This window comes from Borostomias antarcticus (assembly GCF_949987555.1).
Source record: "Borostomias antarcticus genome assembly, chromosome: 12".
NCBI lineage: Eukaryota > Metazoa > Chordata > Actinopteri > Stomiiformes > Stomiidae > Borostomias > Borostomias antarcticus.
Genome location: NC_140245.1, coordinates 21,025,001 through 21,049,254, shown reverse-complemented (window position 1 = coordinate 21,049,254; position 24,254 = coordinate 21,025,001). Strand labels below are relative to the sequence as shown.

At 44.7% G+C, this 24,254-nt stretch overlaps 1 protein-coding gene across 1 annotated transcript; it reads left to right on the top strand.

The window, feature by feature from the left end:
• Positions 1 to 22,658, top strand: LOC311315787 (uncharacterized protein). The gene is made up of 36 exons (XM_084446486.1): positions 1 to 103; positions 344 to 510; positions 1,591 to 2,159; positions 4,035 to 4,055; positions 4,151 to 4,210; positions 4,877 to 4,930; positions 5,940 to 5,984; positions 6,208 to 6,234; positions 6,336 to 6,380; positions 6,536 to 6,580; positions 6,691 to 6,744; positions 8,954 to 9,022; positions 9,118 to 9,186; positions 10,140 to 10,208; positions 12,409 to 12,477; positions 13,617 to 13,685; positions 14,088 to 14,156; positions 14,265 to 14,333; positions 14,446 to 14,517; positions 15,007 to 15,075; positions 15,211 to 15,282; positions 15,393 to 15,461; positions 15,562 to 15,630; positions 15,738 to 15,806; positions 15,934 to 16,002; positions 16,407 to 16,472; positions 17,538 to 17,606; positions 17,728 to 17,796; positions 17,909 to 17,989; positions 18,157 to 18,192; positions 18,278 to 18,314; positions 18,461 to 19,018; positions 19,397 to 19,680; positions 19,859 to 19,976; positions 21,238 to 21,432; positions 21,564 to 22,658. The coding sequence occupies exons 2-36, from the start codon at positions 363 to 365 to the stop codon at positions 21,569 to 21,571; spliced, it is 3,561 nt and encodes a 1,186-aa protein (XP_084302612.1). The 5' UTR covers positions 1 to 103; positions 344 to 362; the 3' UTR covers positions 21,572 to 22,658.
• Positions 22,659 to 24,254: the final 1,596 nt, after the last annotated feature.

Sequence of the window (24,254 nt, the reverse complement as noted above, 5' to 3'; positions counted from 1 at the left end):
ATTTATTTCAGTCTTTCTCGGTTTCTCTCTCTCCCTCTAGGACCTTATTTGCTATTTTTTTGCCGCTCATCACATTGGATAACTGAGGCTGAAACACTGTTCTGTGAGTTTACTGTATGTAAACAAATGTAGTGGGTTGTATGAGTTACGACAATAACACATTTTGTGTTACAGATCTAATGCCCCATCCCATGCTTTGTTGTGTGTAAAGTGCATGTGAATACCATCTCGTTCATCACTCTATTTCTCTCTCTTTTTCTCTCTCTCTCATTCTCTCTTTTTTTCTCTCTCTGTCTGTCTCTATCTATATCTCTCCTTCTCTCTTCCTCCGTGTTTCTCTCAGGGGAGGAGTGGTGGAGGTAATGTCTCCCTCTCTGCGCTGGCTCCTGCTCCTGTGTGGCCTCCAGGGACTCTGGGCTCAGCACTACAGTGATGTCTACACAGAAGGGGTGGACACCAGAACTGTGAGCAAACTACAGAGAGCCAATGCCATCCCCAAGAACGGACAATGTAAGACCCAAGGGAACTGTTTATTCATTGAGGGGTGAGGAAACCAATTTCTGAGACAGGTTGTACAGCATTGAAAGGAGAGCTTCACTTAACTACACTCCAGAGGTGTCGAGAAAGAGGGTCTTCCTTGCTGGGGTGGAAAGTGTGTGGCTGTAGGAGAAGATTTTGCAATCTTCAAATTTTTGAAAAAATTAAATTATTTTATAATTTTATTTTATCGTTTTTTTATGGTCCTATCCCCCAGGTCTGGCTATAGTCATTCATCTTGGTTGTGACCATAATTATCCCCAGGCACATTCTCTCTATATTTCCATGAACGTAAGTGTGATTTATTGACCGATTATGAGCTCTGCGCCTGCCCACCCTCAAGTATTTTCTACTGAACATCATTAACTTGCAGAGGGTTAAACTCAGTGGTGTAGTGGAGGGTATACAGAGGTATATGGAGTATACCCACTTCTTTATCCATGGACCCACAGTATACCCACTTCTTTAAACACCACTAATGTAAAAACTGTAACATTTCTGCTACAGTATACCCACTTCTTTAGTCAGAGTATACCCACTTCTTTAGTCAGAGTATACCCACTTCTTTAGTCAGAGTATACCCACTTCTTCAGTCACCTACTGTACACCTCTGGTTAAACTACCTCATGTTCTGAGGAGCCTTACAATGTCAGACTCATTCATAGGTCCTGAAATGGCACTTGTTCAAACCCTGTACATCATGATGAATCACCTCTGCTCGACCTCCTCCTCTAGTATTCAGACCAGAAAAGAACCCATATGCTCTGGCTCGTCCTCCTTTCTCTCATATTTCAGCTCTTAAGCATCTGAGCAGTTTAGGATCTTGCTCATGGGAAATGGTCTCAATTACTTTTGAGCTGGGCACACGAAATCCCCTTTTCTTGATGATTGCCCTTGAAATGGAATCGAACCCAGCTCTGATCCTGGTCTGGCTAATGGTCCCTTTTTATTTTCCTGGAAGGAATGGCCCATGCCTTTCCTTGGTCTCAATAAGGGATTGTCCTGGCTTTAGGACCGCTGACCACTGAATGCGAACCCTCTCTTTGTTCCCAGCTGTCCTGGAGGAGGACTGTAGCCTGGAGCTGGCCTTCCTGGTGGACAGCTCGGAGAGCGCGAAGGACAACCATGCCCAGGAGATCCGCTTCGCCCTGGACGTGACGGAGCGCATGCAGGAGGCCCGTCTCCTGACGGGGCGGGGCCTCAGCTCGCGGGCCGCCCTCCTGCAGTACAGCAGCCAGGTCATCATCGAGCAGACCTTCAAGCAGTGGAGGGGCGTGGCCAACTTCAGGGCCCGCGTGGCGCCCATCGCCTACATCGGTCACGGCACCTACACCACCTACGCCATCACCAACCTCACCAGGATCTACCTGGAGGAGTCGGAGCAAAAGAGCGTGAAGGTGGCCATACTGCTGACGGACGGCATCTGGGACCCCAGGAACCCAAATATCTTTTTCGCAGTGGACGATGCCAAGAACCAGGGCGTCCGCTTCTTCACGGTGGGCATCACGCCAGCCGCCAACGAGAACTCCAATGTGGCCAAGCTGCGACGTATCGCCAGCTCCCGGAACTACCTCCATAACCTGCAGGACAGGTCCATCGTGGACAAGGTCGTCAAAGAGATTGTGAGTATACAGAAATGTTTGTCAACATACTACAGCATAAACTCATGCAGAGTTCAGACAGACAGAGTCTGACAATTGATGTGGTCTATCTGAGTTGGCTCCACCCTTTTTGGAAATAGCCACACCGTTCGAGCAACCACACATTTCGTTACAAGGGTGTGGCGGCAATGGATGATTTCATATGAATAGCATGAATAGCATATTTCATTGTATAGTCTTTATTCAGAAATGGCCATGCATTGAAGAGCTGAGATAGCTGAGAAGCATTTCTTGATAAGTTCAGGTCACAGAATATTTATGTAGGCATATTTTTGTAGGTCCTTGTGTCAAGACTTGCATGCTTCTTCTGATGCACACTCAATACCTGAATCACTCAACATACAACCTTGTTAGCATTTTAGATGCCTTGCTATTGGTTCCAGGCAGTGCGTTACTGACATGTAGTACTTAAAGAATATGAATATGAACATGGCACTGTGAAAATATTTTTCAAACCAATGTTTCACAGTAATGTTGTTAGTTACCATTAAATTAATAACATGTAAGGAACAACACGAAAGGTAAACAATCTAATACAATGTATATTGGTTTCAGCGTTATTTAAGATAAACCCTGCCCCCACCACCATCTGGGGGGTTCCCAGTTCCCCACGCAGGGAATCACCTAGAGCCAATACTAACAATCACCTGCTCCTTGTTGTCATAGTAACAGGTGGCACGATCCTCTGTCATAATGCACAGTGACTCAGTAATCAGATTGTGGTTGTATCACTCTAGTAACAGGCTGGGGCCTCAGAAGACATTGCCGTGCAGTTATAGGAGATCTATTCTGCTGAGCTTTAAATCTGTTGATATTGAGGGGTTACAGTATTTAGCCTGTAACTTTGAAGTGTTACCAGAAGCAATAGGCCTTGTATTGTTCAGAACGCCCAGGGGACACAACTCTGGGTTTAGGACCTGCGACTGTAACATCTGTTTCACATTAAAACTCTCTGTGAAGGGATTGGGTGTAGTAGCGCAGCCTAAGCAAGATCATGCATGCACACCGGCTCAATTAGCTCCACGCACGCCACTCGACCTCCACCGTGGGCGCAGGTGTTAGACATCAAAACATGATAGAGAAAACCTGTTCTGAATCCGACACTCAAGTGCCTCAGATATCTGTGCACTCTTAAGTGTTCTGCCTTCTGCACGGCCTAGAGTTGCATGCGGGCACTCAATAGCACCCACTCAGCACAATGGCTTTCATCCCACAGTGTGTGTCATGTGTGTCAGTTTGTCTGTCCCGCGAGCGTCTTTTTTATCTCTCGTTGCTTCAACGCCGCCCTCGCCACATGGAATAATAAACAGAATATCTCCAGTGGCTTCAGACGTTTTCCTTTCCGACGTAAATCCAATTTGACCGTTCTGGGACGCTGAACTGACCATTGCATGTGGTTAACATTTGTCTCTGTGGAATTTGGATCATTTCCCATAAGTGGGGCAGAGAAATGTGGCTGACTTTCATGTTGAGAGAAAAAGCAATAGGAAAGGTTTGAAAAACAGGGCTTCAGCAAGATGAGTCTCTGTTGCAAGTTGAAGGGGCCCGGGGATCAGGTTGTGAGTTCATCAAATCTCAGCTCACAGAATCGGGTGCAGGAGGATCTCATATATGGTCAAAGGGAGGGTTAAGAATGGCATGAAGTGCCTGAGTTGGACTTTTGGTGGCATGTTCCAGTGGCTTGTAGGCTGTGGGTATGTCAAGTGCACGCAAACATAATCACAGTCCCAAATGTTCAATTTCCAATATGGTTTCATAATCTAAACCCTAAAAGTTGAATTGGGACCTCTAAATCACACTGTGGCATATTAACCCATCTCTTCTCTCTTTTTACAGACAGAATTGGTGGATGGAGGGGTAAGTCTCAACAGCATAATCTTGACTTTCTCGACTATTCACACATTCTTGATGTATCTCTTTATGGATGAGCTGGTGTTCCCTTGTGTTTGAAGTGTCCCTTGGCTCAGAGGTGTGCGTGTGAGAAAGGGGAGAGGGGACCAAGTGGCATTTCAGTAAGTGTTACATCCGCCACGAAGTCACCCAGACTTCCGCCTCAGACATAAACATAACTGCCGCTTTGAAACTGCTCTTCTTGTTCGCCTAATGGCCGACTGCTCGATAGGCTGCTTGACGTTCAGTGAAGGCCGACAAAAGGCTTCCTTGATGGGAACACTGTAGATAATTGCAGGGTTTTAGAGGGGTTTAGTGAATCGTGCGGTTAGACCGCCTGTCTTAGTATTTCCAGCTAGCAGTGAGAGTAGCACATACCACACATTCCCCTTTCAGTTTATTGTCAGAGATCTTAGGCAGATATTGTCATGATAAACCACTTTAAACAGTGTTTTCTACTCACTCGGCAATTTGATTGCAGGATTTCTTAAGGACACATAAGCTAACTCTGCGGCCTACATATATTAGCCATTATAGCCTACATAACTCTGGGGCCTACGTATATTAGCCTATATCCACATAATTTATGTCCAAGTAATCTAGCATTCATCTCTAAATACTTTAGTGGCCGGATGTAGCACAAGCACACAGACTCAGGCATGCATTCCCACATGCACGCACACATACTGTACATTCACGCGCGCACGCACACACACGTTCTTGACCATGTGAAATAGTCAAGCTATAATTACACTGTAATTGTAATTAAGTCTGTGTGTTGTCCACAGGGCACAAAGGGTCGTCGTGGAGACAATGGAAGCCCAGGACCTAAAGGCCTGAAGGTGAAGTGCATGCAGCTGCACGTGTGAACAGTGAACAGCACTAGCAGGAAGGTTATCACAGTCATTTACTAGGAATTATGGGGCAGATGTACTTAGTGTTTAGCGCCCGTTTTTGGCGTTATTCCGTCGCAACATGCGCCTGACAGCATGGCACTGTATATACAGTCAAAGAGCATTCTGCCTGGCGCAGACCCACAGAAGGGTAAGTTGCGCTCTCCTATTCATGCATAATGCTTGCATGGGAGGGTCAAGGGAAAGGTGGGTGTGAACGCTCACAAAACGGGGAGGAGTTGCGCAGGGAGAGACTGATTAATATCCCGTTGTATGTATGAAAACTGCGTGGAAATTTCTCTGCCTTACAAAAGCAGGAGTAATCCAGTTGTCCATAACCCACTAGCCTACATATGACCATATCCCCTGTTATCTATTAACATAGGCTATACAGTGTTATGGATTGCATGCATGGGGAACAATTATTATGTAATATTTTTGATAAACCGATATTCGTACAACACTGAGGTGTTACGAGGTCGCATACTAACCAAATTGGTTTCAGATAGATTTAATATATCCTGATGTATTAAGGCCTGAAATTATTCAAACGCAGTGAATTACAATTATAATTGTAATTATAATTATAATTGGCTTCAGAAAATGAATAGATGCCAGGGATAGCCTACAGTGCACTTGAATAAGAAACCATCAACAGCAATGACCAGTCTAAAGATAGCTACCAGTCCTCATCATTTAAAGCAGTCAAGTACACAGAGCCTAATTATGGCAAGACTGCGTAATGCAAGTCGCTATATTTTGCCCGCGCACATTATGGTTTGAGGGTGGTGACGTGCGCTGCACCAGGCTCAGGCTTTGTACATCCAACACGAAAAGGAAGACGCACAGCACGTGCGCTCTGCAGGCTGCCCAAGGCGCTGTTTACGCTGCGCTCGCAAACGCAGGCTTACATCTGCCATATCTCTGTCGTCAAACGCCATATCTCTCTCCCTCTCAGGGCGAGAGCGGATTTAGTGGACATCCAGGTCTGGATGGGACAGAGGTGAGTTGGCTACGTGGGGAAGGTTCACCCCTCTTTGAATGTCCCAAGGATCAGCTGTGTCAACTACTATTACAAATACTATTACAATTACTATTTCTATTGCAGACATATTTGTCTTGCCAACTTACTCATAACTCACTATGACAGAGTGAAAATCAATGCTCCCAGTGCTGTGGTCTGTAACAAGGTTTTGATTGTTGTTCACTTCTTTGTCTGTCCACAGGGGAGACCAGGCTACAAGGGAGAGCAGGTGGAGTATGACCAGATGTGATCAGTATTTTCCAAGGTGTGTCGATGTGTACAGTAAACATATTTGTCTGACGCACTCGTTTCTCCCATGCGGTGATGAAGGGGGAGAGAGGAGACTGTGGAACTCCTGGAGTTAAAGGAGATAGGGTACGGCCTGTGTTCTCTTCACCTAGCTCACTGACTTTCCACACATCGACCGTGATGTTGGCGGCGGTGGGGGGGGGGGGGGGGGGGGTTTGCGCCGCCCCCTGACTGCTCCTCAGATGTGCTGCTCGAGGTGACATACTCTACCTCTTTCCCAGGGTCCTGAGGGTCCAGTCGGTTTCAGCGGAAACCGAGGGCTACAGGTGAGCTCAAGGTTGTAGAATATTCTGGAAATGCAATGTGTTGTCTGCATGTGTGACAGGCTGGGATGGGACGTAACGGATGCTGAGGGGGCTGTGTTGTCTTTTCTCAGGGGTTACCTGGACCTAATGGTGACATGGGGCCAGAAGGGCACCCTGGGAAAAAAGTGAGTGTTCTTCCTCTCAGGTTTTTCACTATACTGTACAGTACATGTTCATGAATGGTCACTTTGATAAAAGTATCTATCTATGATTAAAGTATCTATCTATCTATCTATCTATCTATCTATCTATCTATCTATCTATCTATCTATCTATCTCTCTCTGTCTGTCTGTCTGTCTGTCTGTCTGTCTGTCTGTCTGTCTGTCTGTCTGTCTGTCTGTCTGTCTGTCTGTCTGTCTGTCTATCTATCTCTGTCTGTCTGTCATTCTGTCTCTGTCTGTCTGTCTGTCTGTCTATCTATCTCTGTCTGTCTGTCATTCTGTCTGTCTGTCTGTCTGTCTGTCTATCTATCTATTCTGTCTGTCTGTCTGTCTGTCTATCTCTGTCTGTCTGTCTGTCTGTCTGTCTGTCTGTCTGTCTGTCTGTCTGTCTGTCTGTCTGTCTGTCTGTCTGTCTATCTAATTTCAATGGGAGACCAACGCTCAGTGTCTAGAATAGTTATTGGCAGGTCTTACTCGATTTCCTCAGTTTGAACATCAAAGGAAACCTCCTGCAAAGCCACCCTCATAACTTAGGTATGTTTTTGACTGGACAGAGAAAAGACTGGCGTTTTTCATGGTAGACCATGTCTGGTTCAGACTAAAATAACAAGTTTTTTTTTGTGGTTAAGAAAAAAGGGCTGATGAAATACAATAAAATGTATCCACCATGCTGGTGCAGGACAAAATGACATCTGATAAAGTAAGGTTTAGGTCCGCACACAGCTACTCCACATGGCTATTTATTAGGTAAAAGGTGACAACGTTTCGACCCGTGTGGGTCTTCGTCAGGTGATGTTTGTCACTGCCCCAGCCCCTTAAATAGGGTTCCCCTAATTGACACCACGTGTTTTCAAGGCATTCAAATTTGTACATAGTTGCACTATGAACTTTGACCCCTAGGGGTGACCTTGAAAACACGTGGTGTCAATTAGGGGAACCCTATTTAAGGGGCTGGGGCAGTGACAAACATCACCTGACGAAGACCCACACGGGTCGAAACGTTGTCACCTTTTGCCTAATAAATAGCCCTGTGGAGTAGCTGTGTGCGGACCTCAACCTTACTTTATAAGAAAAAAGGGCTGACATATCAGTGGTCTTATCAGTGCCTGCATATCATCATTACCTTCCTAAGTTGTATTCAACATCATACCAGTACAATGAGCAGGGAAATGTTTTCCACTAGCTCCTAAATGTGCCTAACCATGTCCATCTGAGGAACCGACTCGACATATGTCTTCTGCCAGCTGCCCTTGTTTTATTAGTTTCAAATTGAAAGCTTTCAGTATGAAAACATAGATCGTTTAATTCACCAAACATCGCGTGAGGCCTAAACCTGACACCAGATCGGTGATCAAACGTGTTCCTGCATTTATGTATTCATGTTTTAGTATTTGTCAATCAATCACTGAATATTTCAGTGTCCCCTGGGTATATAATCCTGCTATTATCTTGTCAGTTTGATTTTCTAAGCCCTGGGTCTTCTGGTAATCTCTCCTGTAGCATTACTGCAGCGTCCGACAAGTGCACACAATTCTAGTAGTGTTCCCAGCTTAGTTATTTAAAAAGAATGTTCATTTTTCTAGTCTGAATGTCATTCAACATCAGCTGAACGGCAGACTACCGTCTGACTCCAGGTCCTGTCGTGACTAGTTTGAATGGGCGATACTGGGACGGTACAGCATGTACCGAGCCCGACTTCTTCACATTAACTTTTCCTCCTACTGCTGTCATTGCACTGATTTACTACTTTCATTTGAATGATTGCATTCTTTACCTGTAGTGTTTTGGTTATGAGGGGCTTTCTCCATAAATGCTGTGCTTGTCTGAGCTCCTTGATTTGATTTGAATATAGTGAGTCACTATAGTGATGTCCCAGCTAAGGTACATGCTAACGGGGCGGGAGGGGGACTAGGGAGATTCAAAGGAAATGTTCTATTGATGTCGTGCCCAGTTTAAATGAGACCACTTTGAGAGGAAGGAAAGATGCAGTTTGAGGAATTACCGTCTTGCCAAGATATACTCTCACAACATTAAGCATGTATGTGTGTGTGTGTGTGTGTGTGTGTGTGTGGGTGTGTGTGGGTGTTTATGTGAATGCATGCATGTGGATGTGTGGTGTGTGTGTGTGTCTGTGTCCTTGTGTGTGTGTGTGTGTGTGTACTTCTTTTATAGGGTGAAAGGGGACTTCCTGGACCACCTGGAATTCAAGGGGAGACTGGGATTGGCCTACCAGGACCAAAGGTGAATTCGCAATGTTATCGCATTGTTTTGGAAAATTAGGTAATAACATTTTCCCTAACCATCTGATCTCACCACCTGTGTGTTCTGCTGGTCAGGGGGATGTCGGTTTCCAGGGGCGACTGGGCCCTCCGGGACCACCTGGTTTAGGGGAAACAGGCCTCCCAGTAAGTTCAGCAGTTTCACATATTAGACTAGTCAAGTCCACACGCTCCCCTATTGACATGTTGGTGTGCCATCAACAGAAGCCATCATATTACAGACATTAAAGGACAATGCTCGTTTTTGACAACCTGGACCTTATTTACGACATATTATAAGACGTTTGACTCACCGAGATCACTTTGGTGTAGTTCGGAGGCATGTAGAAGAAATTTAAAATCCAGCGCGAGCCAGTATATCCATGTAATGGCGGTGGTCGGGGCACTTAGAATGCAGTTTCTAAAAATCTATTTTCTGCCGCGAAACGGTTGTTTTCATCAATCTGTCTTGATGAATCGCTAGTTGTGCTTACATAGAGCATAACTGTTGTGGTTTTCACATGCCATGATCTTTAGAAACGTCTTTCTAAACGAAATAGCTTCCTCACTTGCTCCAGCACTAATGCGCACAGCGCGCAATCGTTGCTCCAGCACGCTGTGCGCATGCGTGCTGGAGCAAGTGAGGAAGCTATTTCGTGTCTAAAGACGTTTCTAAAGATCATATTACAGAGGCATGTGAAATACCACAACAGGTCTATGCTCTCTATGTAAGCACAACTAGCGATTCATCAAGACAGATTGATGAAAACAACCGTTTCGCGGCAGAAAATAGATTTTTAGAAACTGCATTCTAAGTGCCCCGACCACCGACATTACATGGATATACTGGCTCGCGCTGGATTTTAAATTTCTTCTACATGCCTCCGAACTACACCAAAGTGATCTCGGTGAGTCAAACGTCTTATAATATGTCGTAAATAAGGTCCAGGTTGTCAAAAACGAGCATTGTCCTTTAACAAGATTGTTATAACAAGATATTGACATAAACGATTAGATCAAATGACTCGTTATGCAGAGAGAACGTTGCAAAATCTGAAATATATTATAACTTCAAAACTTTGTTTTGATGATTTTCTCAGGGACCTCAGGGGCCACAGGGGATCTCAGGAGAAAAGGGGCCCATAGGCGAAGGTTTCCCCGGACCAAAGGTAACATTTATTCTAATTTGCGTCTAGGGTCCAGAGTCTGTCCAGAGGAAAAAAAACTCATTGCTCTGTTTATCATATCGATCTGGATTGTTCATCTTGACATTAGGGGCTAGAGTCGTCACCCGATGTCCAGATGATTTCTGGTTCAAACTCTCAGGAGTTGAGTATTGTAAGGTGACGGTGGACACCCCTCTTTAATGGAACACAGAAGACTACTGACGTGATTTAAAGAGAGGTGAAGAGGCCAAATGAAAAGCATGCAGACCACCAACTCTTGAGCTAACACCTAAAGCTGTCCAGGACTCCGCAAGACAGGAAAGAGCGAGTCGCTCAGTGGAGATGGCGAGGAAAGAATGAGTCGCTTCCTCCCTCTGCTCTTCCTGGGTTGTTCAGGAACACGTGCACTCCATCTGCTCAGCCAGACCCTGCTCCAACCCATCCCCGGTTCTACCCCAGTGACATCTGCATTTGCTTGCGTGTCTAGCCAACTCTAAAATATTATTTTCATACCTCCTCCTTGTGCAGGCATGCATGAAGGTTTCTAATTGTGACACAAAACAAACATGCTATTCAAGGAAGAAACTGAGTTACGGAATTTCATGTGGGCTTCGCCTACTAACAAGAGAACTCTGGGCTTCCAGTGGCAGGTTTAGCTAGCACTGAAGGCCTCTTAATAGACGTGTCATCAAAGTCTGAAATGAAATATGTTGTTCTCACCCTGAATTGTGAGTTTCCACAGCTGAACAAGACTATCATCAGAGAAGGCCCTAAGGCGTCCACTCCTACATTAGATTGACCCAGATCCAGATCTGGTTATCAGCAGCGTTCCTCAAATGACAAGTTCTGACAAGTTCTAAGTTCACGAGAGCTAAATGATTTTCACCTCCACCCATCTTCTTTCTCTGCTTTCACCTGCTTTCACCTGCTTTCTCTGAGACAAAATAGAGGATTATGGAGAATGAGTTACGTACAGTAATATACAAAGAGTTCATTTGCAAAACAGATATCTCCGTTTTGATAAATTTTGATAAATCATTGTTTCAGTCAAATAACATATGTCAATCAAACTGCACTTGGGTTGTTTTGATCCAGTAAAGAAGAGTCGTCTTTACTTAATCAAAACAACCCAACTGCAATTTTATTGATATTTGATATCTGATTGATATTAAATATTACATATCTACATTGATAGAAAATATGTTTTTGCAAATGAACTCTTCATACATTACATGCCATCCTTTTTTGATTTAGGTAGGCTATGTCCTCGTTCATCCCAAAAGGAAATTGGTTTCTCAGCAGAATCAGCTACATGTACAGTATGAAGGACATCAGCCATTTGAATAGAGGCACTTAGGCACAATGCCTTCTGTTCTCTCCATCAGTTAAGATTGCCATCTTCAGTCTTGGCTGGGGTGTTCTTCCATGCTAGTCTGTGAGATTTTCTTTCAAGTCAAAGCCTGACTGGGCCCTAATTAACTACAGAGACCTTCTACAACATTCTAGTGGTTTCTCTGGTTTCCATCCCAACCGTGTGGATACTTGTAGTCTTGGCGCCTACCCCATGCTGGAAAAACTGCAAGTGATACTACACATGTCCTTCAGCATCTCAACATCTGTTAGAAGTCATCTCGACCCCTTGGTCTCTCTTTGAAATGTTCCAATCCCCTGTCCAGAGATACATGTAACATCATGTTCTGGTTTCTCCTTCCTTGTTCTCTCCATGGATACTGGCTAATTAAACACAACTCTATTGTCTTCCCCTTTCAACATAAACTCTGTGTGCACCAAGGAATGAACACAAACATAAACTAATAAGGAATGCTTGGGAACAACTATCAAGGCCACAGGAAGCTTATTATATCCATTTTCAGCTCAGCAACATACTCTAATTAGCCCTGTTCGTGCTGGTTGTTTTGTGTAAGAATGTAAAACTTTTAAATCAACCAGTCCTTTGGGCACTGGGCTGAATTATGTAGTATGACATCTGTGAAATACTGACCATTTTTGCCTGAATCTGGTATTGAGGTTATCTGTCTGGTATGTGCAGCTAATCTGTAAGAGAGAGTGAGGGTAAGGGTGTGTGTGTGTGTGTGTGTGTGTGTGTGTGTGTGTGTGTGTGTGTGTGTGTGTGTGTGTGTGTGTGTGTGTGTGTGTGTGTGTGAGGTGCTCAGTACAGTATGACCATGACCTGTCTCTGCAGGGGGAGCGGGGTCTGGACGGGCCCAGAGGACCCAGAGGAATGCCTGGCGCTGGAGTCAAGGGGGACAAGGTACAGTGCCGCTGGAAATAAACCCACAGTGAACAGCCTTCACACTGACATGCAGTCTAGACCCGGATCCCACGCGAAGGCAAGGGAGCAGTGACCGCATGTCCTTTCAGAAGCTGTTATTTATGGAAGCTGAGAGAGAACAGGGCAGGACAGCCGTCTCGGGCGCCGTGGGAAAGTTCACGCTTGGGGCTCAGGCGAGTAAGACGGGAGGGGTGCATCCCAGCGGTCAGCAACTACAGAGCCTCTCCAGATCAGACGTTTTAGTCTGAATCATATCCGTCATCTTTCAGCCGGAGTCAAAGTCAAATCTGAAGTGTTTAGTCACGAGTCCGACAAAAGCCTGAGGTCACCTAAACAATACAATACAGTATCTGTTTTAACTATTAGACTATTTCACCAGGGAGGGTTATTGGTTATAAATGAAAAGTCAGGGTATAAATGAGTGGTCCGAGACTACTTAGACATGTCTTTAACATCACATGATAGTCAAAACAAAGAGTCTATTCTGCTCAGACAGCACAACTAAATAAATAAAAAGTTTCCTTGAACATTGAAACAGAAAGTGATAGACTGTCCACGAGACAGAAGCTGAAGTTGGTCCAAGTTGTCCAAGTTGAGTTGCGAGTCAAATAATTTATAACCTAACTGTGACTCAAACCTAAGTATGCGAGTCCCCATACAGTATCTGTTAACCTCTCTCCCCTAATCATGACTCCCTGAGTACTGTACATATCACTACAGAGGAGAGGTGAAAAGTAGAGGTCTATCTAGTCTCTCTAGAGATGTGGATACACCCATCATAATTATCCCTCCCTGATGATGTCATTTAATATGAATGAAATAAAATGTTGCGTGCAGTTGATTCAGTAAACAAATAAAACATCTTATTTTCATTTACCAAGTGGTTTTTTTCTTGGCAAGGATTGTTCTGGCAAGATTTCCGTTGCCTTCTGGTAAAACTCATCACTGGAATAATTACAATGCGGCCACATAATCATGGTGACAAATCACTCTGTACGTGTGCAATTAGGGTTTTGCAATGTTGCGAAACCTATTTAGCAATGCCACAGATGTAATACGTGGCATCAAATGTTGGTTGACCTGCTAAAACAGACATGCGCTCTCATTCTAACCCACAGGGTGATCTTGGACCCCCAGGTTTTCCAGGGCCGGTCGGCCTGGTTGGAGCAGGTGTTCAAGGGGAGAAGGTACTGTTTGCCCACTGAGAGTTCAACATTCGTAGCATGTGACTGGACTGGACACATCATGATTAATTATAGTACATCACTAGACAGTGCATGTAACAATGTCATATGATGATGAATACAATGTGGGCTGTCTAGTAATGTTTCTTACACATACTGTACGGCATTGCAAGCTGAACAATATTCACATTAAATGTCTTGCCTTCCTGCCAACCTACAGTAGGCTACATCATGCCATCTAGATATGTCGTCCTTGACAGATTTGTACTGTAATGCGTATACTGGCCTGAGGTGCTGGTACATTTTGTGTTTTTGTTTTAAGATGGCCAATAAATTCAATCAATTGATCAATTCCTGCTGTTTGTTCCCTGATCTGATACGACCTTTTGAATCTTGTCCTACCAGGGTACGGAAGGGCCCAGGGGTCCCCCAGGGGTCAGAGGCCCACCAGGAGAAGGCCTTCCTGGACCAAAGGTTGGTGTTGTTAGGGTTGTTTTCTATAAAGAGGCCAAAGGCTAGGCTAATGCTAAGTTGTTGGCTAATGCTAACATCTAATTGTACTGGTTGTCGTCTCGTCTGCAGGGCGATCAAGGCTTGCCTGGGGAGGTGGGAGCAACAGGAGAGAGAGGGGCTGGTGAGCCTGGGTCAAAGGTGAGTACTTACTTACCCAATGGAAAAGGTACAGTATGCAGCGTGCTCTTGGTGTGATCCTGCGTCTCTGCAGTTTATGTGCTATGACGGACAGCCAATGGTTTCTCTTCAGGGCGAGCCAGGAGCTTCAGGATTGTCTGGCTTCCCTGGCCTTCCGGGAGAGGATGGGGCCCCAGGACAGAAGGTACCTGCTGCCTTATTAATAATGGCTCTTGGCCAACTGTGAAACAGTGATAGGGGAGTTAGCCCCTCAGTGATAGGGGAGTTAGCCCCACAGTGATAGGGGAGTTAGCCCCTCAGTGATAGGGAAGTTAGCCCCTCAGTGATAGGGGAGTTAGCCCCTCAGTGATAGGGAAGTTAGCCCCTCAGTGATAGGGGAGTTAGCCCCTCAGTGATAGGGAAGTTAGCCCCTCAGTGATAGGGGAGTTAGCCCCTCAGTGATAGTGGAGTTAGCCCCTCAGTGATAGGGGAGTTAGCCCCTCAGTGATAGGGAAGTTAGCCCCTCAGTGATAGGGGAGTTAGCCCCTCAGTGATAGGGAAGTTAGCCCCTCAGTGATAGGGGAGTTAGCCCCTCAGTGATAGGGGAGTTAACCCCTCAGTGATAGGGGAGTTAGCCCCTCAGTGATAGGGGAGTTAGCCCCTCAGAGCTCACTGCCCTGCTCCGTGGTTTCAGGGTGAACCTGGGGCTGCGGGACTGAGAGGGCCAGAGGGAGCTGCTGGAATAGGCATCCAGGGGGAGAAGGTAAAACCATTCACTCTCACTCATTCTGAATTCCCTTGGTTAAAAGTTTCTTTTACCACAAATTAAGCTTGATATTGCTGCCATTTGTTATCTCAGTGAAGTATTTATTATCAATATCCATCATTCTTCTTACAGGGGGACCAGGGTCAGAGGGGAATACGAGGCCTAGCTGGACCTCCGGGAATCTCTGGGCCCTCTGGGGCAAAGGTGAGGACAACGTCTTGTGGCTGCCGCTGCCATCATCATTCAAATATTCCGTTCTGTAGTGTAATATTGATAATCTGACGCTGCCCTTGGACTGATATGACCTCATCTAGGGGGAGCCTGGGACACCAGGTCGACTTGGTTTACCAGGACTTCCAGGGCGGGGCATCATGGGACCCAAGGTAAAAACTCCCTCTCTTCTCATAAGACTGGATTATTAATAGCTGCTATATATACCTATAATAGTGTGGTAATAGCCATGTCATAACATTTGTGTCTCAGGGAGATCTTGGCCCACCTGGTCCCTCTGGGCCTATCGGGGAGACAGGCTATGGGTTTCCTGGTCCTAAGGTAAGAGACACCTTAAATCATGTACTGTGTTCTGTTTTCTCAGAAATATAAATCTCACAAATACCAATAATAATGAATATTCATCAGTGTTCTCATTTAATTTATAGGGGGATCGTGGTGATTCTGGTCCTCCGGGTCCATTTGGGCCCAAAGGGCATGGGTATCCCGGCCCAACGGTGAGGAACAATGCATCCATTCACCCATCCATCAGTCTGCACACTCACTCACTCATACAGAACACCCATCAATTCATCATTTCATCCATCCAGCAGCTCACGCCCTTGTTTTCCCTGTGGGTGTTAGGGTTTACCTGGCCAGCCGGGGCTTCCTGGAGAACCAGGCCCTGAGGGGCTGGGGCTCCCTGGTCCAAAGGTGAGAACATGGTCCCATGTCCTCAATATGCATCGAGATAGAACATGGTCCTATGTCCTCAATATGCATCGAGATAGAACATGGTCCTATGTCCTCAATATGCATCGAGATAGAACATGATCCTATATCCTCAATATGCATCGAGATAGAACATGGTCCTATGTCCTCAGTATGCATTGAGATAGAACATGGTCCCATGTCCTCAATATACATTGAGATATAAGTACATTAGTAAAAAAAAAAAAAGGCTAGTGTCTACAAATGTTAGTTTGATGATGAAACTTCTGCATATCTAGTATAATGTAACATACAGTATAACTCTGTTAACGTAATATATAACTCTGTTAACGTAACATATAACTCTGCTAAGGTAACATGTAAACTGTATATTTTCCCCCATCCAGGGGGATGTTGGTTTCAGGGGGTTGCCAGGTTTGACAGGACCTCCTGGCGAGGGTGTCCAGGGACCAGTGGTTTGTGTATTCCATAACACTACAATAATGCTCTACTGTATGGCTAACCAGAGCTTGGGTGAATTACAGTAGATCAACATTGAGCTGGTGACTAATCCAACTCAGGGGTGCTACAGTATATTCCTCATCACAACGCTGCCAGGCTTCCAGAACAGAAGCATGCTCTATCTGCAGTACTAAGAGCTTCATTCTCATAGGACATGTTTCATGATCTCCCTCCTGCTTTCATACACCATAGCTGTGTTCGGAATCGCTCCCTATTCACTATATAGTGCACTATATAGGGCGTCAGCCATTTTGTTTGTAGTGTCCGAATTCTCCACATCATTTTCGTTCCCTATATAGTCCTCTATTTATTACCCACAATTCACCTTGATTTGCAGGGAACAGTGCATGTACCCTACATCTTCTCCGTTCCCTAGGTAGTTCACTACATGGTGAACCCTATATAGGGAATAGGGAGTGAGGGAACGAGGGAGCGATTCCAAACACAGCTCATGTCAGAGTCTGAATCCCACGGCATTAGAAACACAGGTCTGGCCGGCACTCTGACAACTCTGACCTAACTGATCCACACATCCTAATATCACATGAGGCTGGTGATGCACCTCCCAGTCCACTGACTCCTCAGATTTCAGTGTCCTGGTGGTCATGGGTTTTTGTTATACCACAGGTTTGTAGAGAGGCCTAAGGTGGACTGGGTTAGTTTCCTGTCTTTGAAAACAAGAGTTAATGGTGTTTTTTGAATGATTTTCTAGATGCACCTCTTGATCAAATGGGTGCGTTAGTGGCAACATGTCATATCTTGAGAGTGGAACGTTTCTCAAAACTTTGATATGGCTGTTGTATATGATCGTAAATAACCTCATAACATGGTTAAGAATGCTAAATACCGGTCCTATCCTTAAAGGTTTAAACTCGCCTCTTTGAGTAATTAGGTCACCTTAAGTCTCTATCTGTTACTTGAAGTCTTTGTCTGTTACTTGCTTTAACTTGAATTTTAAGCATAATTTGGTCGCGATGTGATGTTAACAGCTATACTGTCACTACTGGTGTTTCTAGGGTGGTCCTGGGAGACCGGGACCCCCAGGACCGACAGGGCCCCCAGGGCACGGCTTGCAAGGGCCCAAGGTGGGTCCTGGAATTTCATTCAACGTTGCCAGAGACTGCAATATTTTTTCGACACTATACTGTACATTTATTTGATTTTGATGTGAAAGCCGTCTTCTCTGTGCTTCCTGGACTTTCCCAGGGAGAGCATGGGTTCCCGGGCCTGACGGGGCCGAGAGGGCCAGCCGGAGAAGGATTCCAGGGGCCCAAGGTGAGGGAAGACGCAGAGATGTCCCCATGTGCACTGTGGTTTCTGTCAGGTGTAGGGGGTTGTTTATACACGTATGTATCTGACCTTGAGGTGTTGTGTGACTCCATGACAGGGCGACCGCGGCTCTGGGGGGGAGAGGGGCTTGAAGGGGATCAGAGGTGACCTGGGCGATCCTGGTGTCCCCGGACAATCCGTGAGTCATATAATTACAGGAAGGTCAAGGGTCTTTTATTAGCCATATGGTGACACACACACACACACGCAATGTGTCACGGTGTAACGCACCAAGCCATCGTGCCAGATGCTTTCCCGTAGTGGATATTCAGTATGAATGACGCATGTTTTTGTTGTGCATTTAAGGGGCATCAGGGCGTCAAAGGTGAAGCAGGCCTCACTGTAAGTTATGAGTCTTTTGGCAGTGTAAGAGATGACCCTCTTCTGATATCCACAACCAAGAATGGACATGTCTTTATTTTTCCAGAGAGAAGACATCATTCGAATGATCAAGGAGATTTGTGGTATGGTATTTGTTCATCAGAAGCATTTTCTAGCCTCTACAGCACAGGCCTAGAAGGGTCCTCAAAGTTTTCTTTCATTATCTCAGATTATATATTATATTATTTGCTTTCCGTTTTATTCTCAAGTTCTCCCTCTGCTTCTCCAGGTTGTGGTATCAAGTGTAGGGAGAAGCCCATGGAGCTGGTCTTCGTCATCGACAGCTCGGAAAGCGTCGGCCCGGAGAACTTTGAGATCGTCAAGAATTTCGTGACAGACCTCGTGGACCGCGTCAACGTTGGCCGAAACGCCACCAGGGTCGGCCTCGTCCTGTACAGCCTGAAGGTCCAGCTGGAGTTCAGCCTGGCCAGCTACACGACCAAGGAGGACGTGAAGCACGCCATCAAAAAGATCCCCTACATGGGGGAGGGCACCCACACGGGCACCGCCATCCGCATGGCCACCCAGCAGGCCTTCGTCAGCGCCCGCACGGGTGTCAGCAAGGTGGCCATCGTCATCACTGACGGACAGACGGACAAGCGGGAGCCTGTGAAGCTGGACATCGCTGTGCGGGAGGCGCACGCTGCCAACATTGAGATGTACGCCCTGGGGATCGTGAACACGTCGGACCCGACGCGGGCGGAGTGTCTGAGAGAGCTGGACCTGATCGCCTCGGACCCGGACAGCGAGCACGTGTTCCTCATTGACGACTTCAACAGTCTGCCAGGTACAGGAGAAAGATGAGCTGGTGTTTCAGGGGTGGCTGTGGCTCAGGAGGTAGAGCGGGTCGTCCAATGATCGCAGGGTCGGCGGTTTGAATCCCAGCTTCTCCTGTCCACATGTCGACCAGAGTCCTTGAGCAACAGGTAGATAATCAAGTCTTCCTGGGCAAGACTCTGAACCCCAAATTGCTTCCAATGAGCACCTTGCATGGCAGCCGCTGCCATTGGTGTGTGAATGGATGAATGAGAATTAAAGCGCTATATAAGTGCATTCCATTTACCATTTTTACGATTTCCCAATAAATCTATCTTTTTCTATATTCATGAAATTGTAGTCAACCCAGTAATGTGAATGACAGCTTCCGCTTCTTGTACCCTTTCAGCTTTAGAATCTAAACTGGTCAGCAAGCTCTGCAAGGATGAGAATGGCGCCTTGATACATAACCGCGTCACTAACGGTTATAACGGTGACAACGTTTATGGCGGCCACGGCTACTACAACAGATTCAATGGAAAGGACGCCACCGGTGGCTATGGATATGGGCCCACCGACCAGGGGGAATTTCCCAGTAGGGGGCGGCCTGACACCGATGTTAGCACCAGGGTTCACAGCCATGGTGGCAGAGAAGACCCAACCCCACCACCCATCAACACGGGATCAGTGCAGGTCGATAACACATGACACAACTTTACAGTGACATGATACGATACAACCTTGCATAGCATAACATTGCATTGCAGTCCTTTAACACAGGTGCACCTATTCTGTGCAATAATAACATATTGCTATAATTTATTACAATATGTAATCAATTTAGCACTAACTGAGTGTTGTTTTGTTACAGGTAGGGCAGGAACGGGTTGTCCAGACCTTCGATCAGGAAACAGGTCGTGGGGACACATTTCACCGCAACACCTCATCAGAAACAGCAGTGCATCCCCCGATACCCGCTCTGCCCAAAGGTACACAAGCAGATGGTAACACAGAGGGAACCTGGCCATGACAACAACCATAGCAGTGTACTGTATATGCTCAGTGCAAGACAGTTGCCTTGTTCTCTGCCATTTCTACATGTTTATGCAAGAAACTTTACAAATTAGGCTACCTCAAAATGTCACAATCTCACAAGAGCCCCCGGAAGCTAGGCCTATGTTATAATCCATCCTGTCATTTTATTAGGGAGTGACTATTTTTACATCTTATTTTTGCACTGATCCGCTTAGACCGTAAACCACAACTGCAAAGCGAATAGGCCCCAGGCTGGTCAGCACTGTTAGGACTCTTGTAGTCTTAGATGGAGGTTTTTCAGATAAGCCTCTCATTAGAGCCACTCAATTCCAGCAGCGTTAATCAGATTCAATCTCCCCACGCTATTTAGCAAGGGAACCGTTAAAAAAAACAAGCTATCGCTGCCCCTGTTTGCTTTGCAGCTGTGGTTTCTGGTCTAAGCGGATCTGGATCACCTTGTCCAATAACGGGACCCATAAACCTACGATGTAATGTTATTCAACTTCTTCTGGAATAGGCTACTTTGTTTGGTACGGTATGTCCATGTTTTATTCTAACTCGTAGCGACTGTCGAGACTTAGGCTGCTAGATTCGGCATTTGTGTGACAGGATACCAGCGGGCTCTAGACCGGAAACCAAGTACTGAACAGTGGATAGAAACTAGGTTCTCCCCCCCTGGGCCCAGACACGTAAAGGGCCCCCCACCTGTTTAATTTATCACATTTTTGAATTTGCCCAATGAGACGGCACCCAATTTGCAGATGATTTGAGAAAACTCACAATAAAAGCAGCTTTATTCAGCTCGGTTTTGATTCGAGGGACCTCAACTCTGTGGGGCGGACTTACTTTTTGGATTTCTCCCCAAAAGAGTTGAAGGGCCCATATTACATGGAGTACTCAGCCCCTCTAAAGTACTATAAACACTCACTTAAAAACTATAGGTATCATGATGGTTTCTTTCTTGTGACGTCTTCAAAGTGAATGTTTAGGCCATTGCTTCAGTTTTTCAGCAGGATTTTTGAGGATCTGTTATTGAATGAATGACTAAGCCTTTTGACTATGCAACAAGAAATGCAAAGGGCCCTCTGAGCTCTTGGGCCCCCGGGCCTGGGCCCGGTAGGCCCGTTCAGTAATATGTCTTTGACCAAGACGATTGTGATTATGATTGTGAACTGTTATTACAGCATACTGAAAGATGTTTTCACGTTCTGTCAGAGTTCGAGCTGCTAGACCCTCGTTGTGGCCTGATCCTGGAACCGGGACCATGCCGGGATTACAACATCCGCTGGTACTACGACAAGCAGGCCAACGCTTGCGCTCAGTTCTGGTTCGGGGGCTGCGGAGGGAACAACAATCGCTTTGACACAGAGGAGGACTGCAAAAGGACGTGTGTTGTAGTCAGAGTCACAGGTAGATAATGATACACTTCACTATTGACGTGCAGTCCAGCTTTCAATTAGTTAGTTTTTTTCTAGAATCGGACTATTCCAATATACAGTACTGTATTTTGAAATGTATGTTTCGTTTGTTTTTCTTCACAGCTGGTTAGAAGAGGGCAGCTGTCACACATCCACTGATGTTGTTGTTATTGGTTATTGTTGTCATGTTTCGTGATGACAGTAAGCCAGACGTCCCGTCAACCTCTTGATTCCAGGGTGATGATCGAGGTCAATACACCTGTTATACTGGAAAACTGTTCCTCATGTAACGTCAAAAACACTCTCCTCCCAACTTCTAGCACTTACTGCGGGCTACTACTGTAGCTATTGTTCCTGTTCAAACTGCAGATAATCATCCCAGAGTCTAACATTGAAAAGATACTGTACCTCTCACAACGTTTTATGGTCTTTCACATACTTTAATAAAATACTGGGCAATCCAATCATACTCACTCAGTTATGGCAATAAAACATGTAGAGAATTCCAGACAGCTTATTATGTTTGGGCGAGTTTCTCAAATGCTTTATAACAAATATATCGTTGTAACTATTGAAGGCTAAAGGACATGGAGAGGATTTTCGTGGTGGGAAACCTTTAGGACTCTTGGTCACTAACTCGCCGATATCTGTGATGTCATTTACATGTTCCTAATGCCTTTTTCAGTATAGCCAATATGAGGAAGAGAAGCAGCGATATGTGTGTGTAGATGGCCTCATAGCGTGTGTTATGTGTTAATGTTGTGTGAACTGACACTTGAACCACTGATCTTGTATGGTGAGCCCTTGCAACAAAGAACCTTATATGTGCCTTTTCATACATGATACAGTACATGTTTTTTCCATCATATTATCTGTTATCCTAACACTCGAATTTGATATGGACATGTGTATGCACTTGTAAACTAAATTAACAACCAAAATATGTAAACAAAATAATTCAAAATACACATGCATTTCTTCATTGCCAGGATTCACCTACTGTATCGTCACTGTATTGTGTTATAATGAGGAATTATACAATTGGTGCTGTCCTAGTCCTGCCTTTTATGGACATTTCATTGATTTGGAAAGCAAGTAATATGTTGTTAATCAGAGTTACTGTAGAACAGAAATATGTTCACTAGTATTTGTAGACCTACAGCCATTCATTAGTATTGTACTGTACACACAAATCAATTTACCCCAAATGGGACCAATGCTCTGTAACTTTAAGGAATACTTTTGTGCATTTGATTTTTTTATATATATATTTAGAAATTTTGTATTTACATTTGTATTAATTAAAATGTGATGTTTTACAGTTTATGTTTTATTCTCATTCTTAGGGTGATTAACCTCTACATTCGTTTTTATTAGGTTTTAGCAATACTTGTAGTAAACTAATTTTACACTTGATCAACGGATACACCTCATTTAAAGTTGTGTAGAGCCCTCTGCTGGTTGACTTGAGGAAAAGGTGAAGGGCAGTCTCCCTAACCCTATCTCTAATAACTAGACACTGCTCTCTCCTGGAGAAATACAGGTGCAGAAAATTAGAATATTCTGGAAAGTTCTGTAATTTAATTTGAAAAGTTAAACTTTCATATAGATTCATTACACATGTATATTTCAAGGCTGATTGCCTCCACGCCACGCTCCAACGTTGATGCAGTAATTTGTGCAAAAGGAGCCCCCACCAAGTATTGAGTGTATAAATGAACATACTGTACAATCATAAAGATTAAAACAAAAAAGGCTTGAAATATTTCACTTTGTGTAATGGATCTAGAATACATGAAAGTTTCACTTTTTTAATTAAATAACGGGGGGGGGGGGGGGGATTCACAATATTCTAATTTTCTGAGATGCACCTGTATGTATATTTTCTATGGCTATGAGCCACATATAGATGAATCTGCCCTGTAGGCAACATAATATATTACAACTTCTCTCATCATGCATTTTGACTGGCAAGAAAGTGTAGCCTGCTAGGCGATGTTCATTTGGAAAGCGAGTGATATTTTGTTAATCAGAGTTACTGTAACAGAAATATGTTCAGAAATATGTTGTAGTCTGCTAGGCTAAGACTTAACAATAAAGTATCTATTTATCTATCTATCTATCTATCTATCTATACACGCTCATAGTTAATCCTCCACTGCTGATCATTCTGAGCACCATTTGTATTGAAAATATAGATTGAAAACCTGTATTGTACTTTATACCTACTACTGTAACAAGCTCAAACCAAAATACTCAACATGTGTTAATATTAGACAAAAGCTTTGTGTATGTCAATTCATAAACAAGTGATGCTGCATATCAGTCTTGATGATAATCATATTAATCCTGATGAGGCCTAAGCTACTTTTTGGCCCTATGAAATAACGTTGTGTAGCTACCAGGCTGAATGATCATATGACATGTGTGAGGTGACGCGGCCCTCTTATTCAGACTGCTTACCCTGGCCCTGATATATGTGACCCTCCCCTCCTGCCCCAGGGGCAAAGCCTGGTCTATCTTTAGCAGAACTCACAAGGGAGCGCTTACTGTTACCAAACTCTGCTACTTACACAAAACCCTCCATCAAGACCTGGAAATGTGTTGATATATACTGCATAATATACTTCACGCTTCCTTTTCCCATCTGGAATAGTATTTGGAACTGCATCTTTTTTTTCTTTTTTCCTTTCTTGATTTTTTCCTTTTTCCCAAAATGTTGATACTGTCTCATGTTTTAGAGTTTTCCCTTATGTTTAAATGTTTCATGAACTCACTTACCAGTAGAGGTTTCAACGTTTTAGGGGCATTTCT

What these genes read in the sequence shown, in the direction of transcription:
- LOC311315787 (XM_084446486.1), top strand. Translation starts at nt 363, where the DNA reads ATGTCTCCCTCTCTGCGCTGGCTCCTGCTCCTGTGTGGCCTCCAGGGA. An exon ending in GCGGAAACCGAGGGCTACAG is followed by an intron (nt 6,581 to 6,690) that starts GTGAGCTCAAGG and finishes GTCTTTTCTCAG; the next exon opens with GGGTTACCTGGACCTAATGG. An exon ending in CAGGTGTTCAAGGGGAGAAG is followed by an intron (nt 13,686 to 14,087) that starts GTACTGTTTGCC and finishes TTGTCCTACCAG; the next exon opens with GGTACGGAAGGGCCCAGGGG.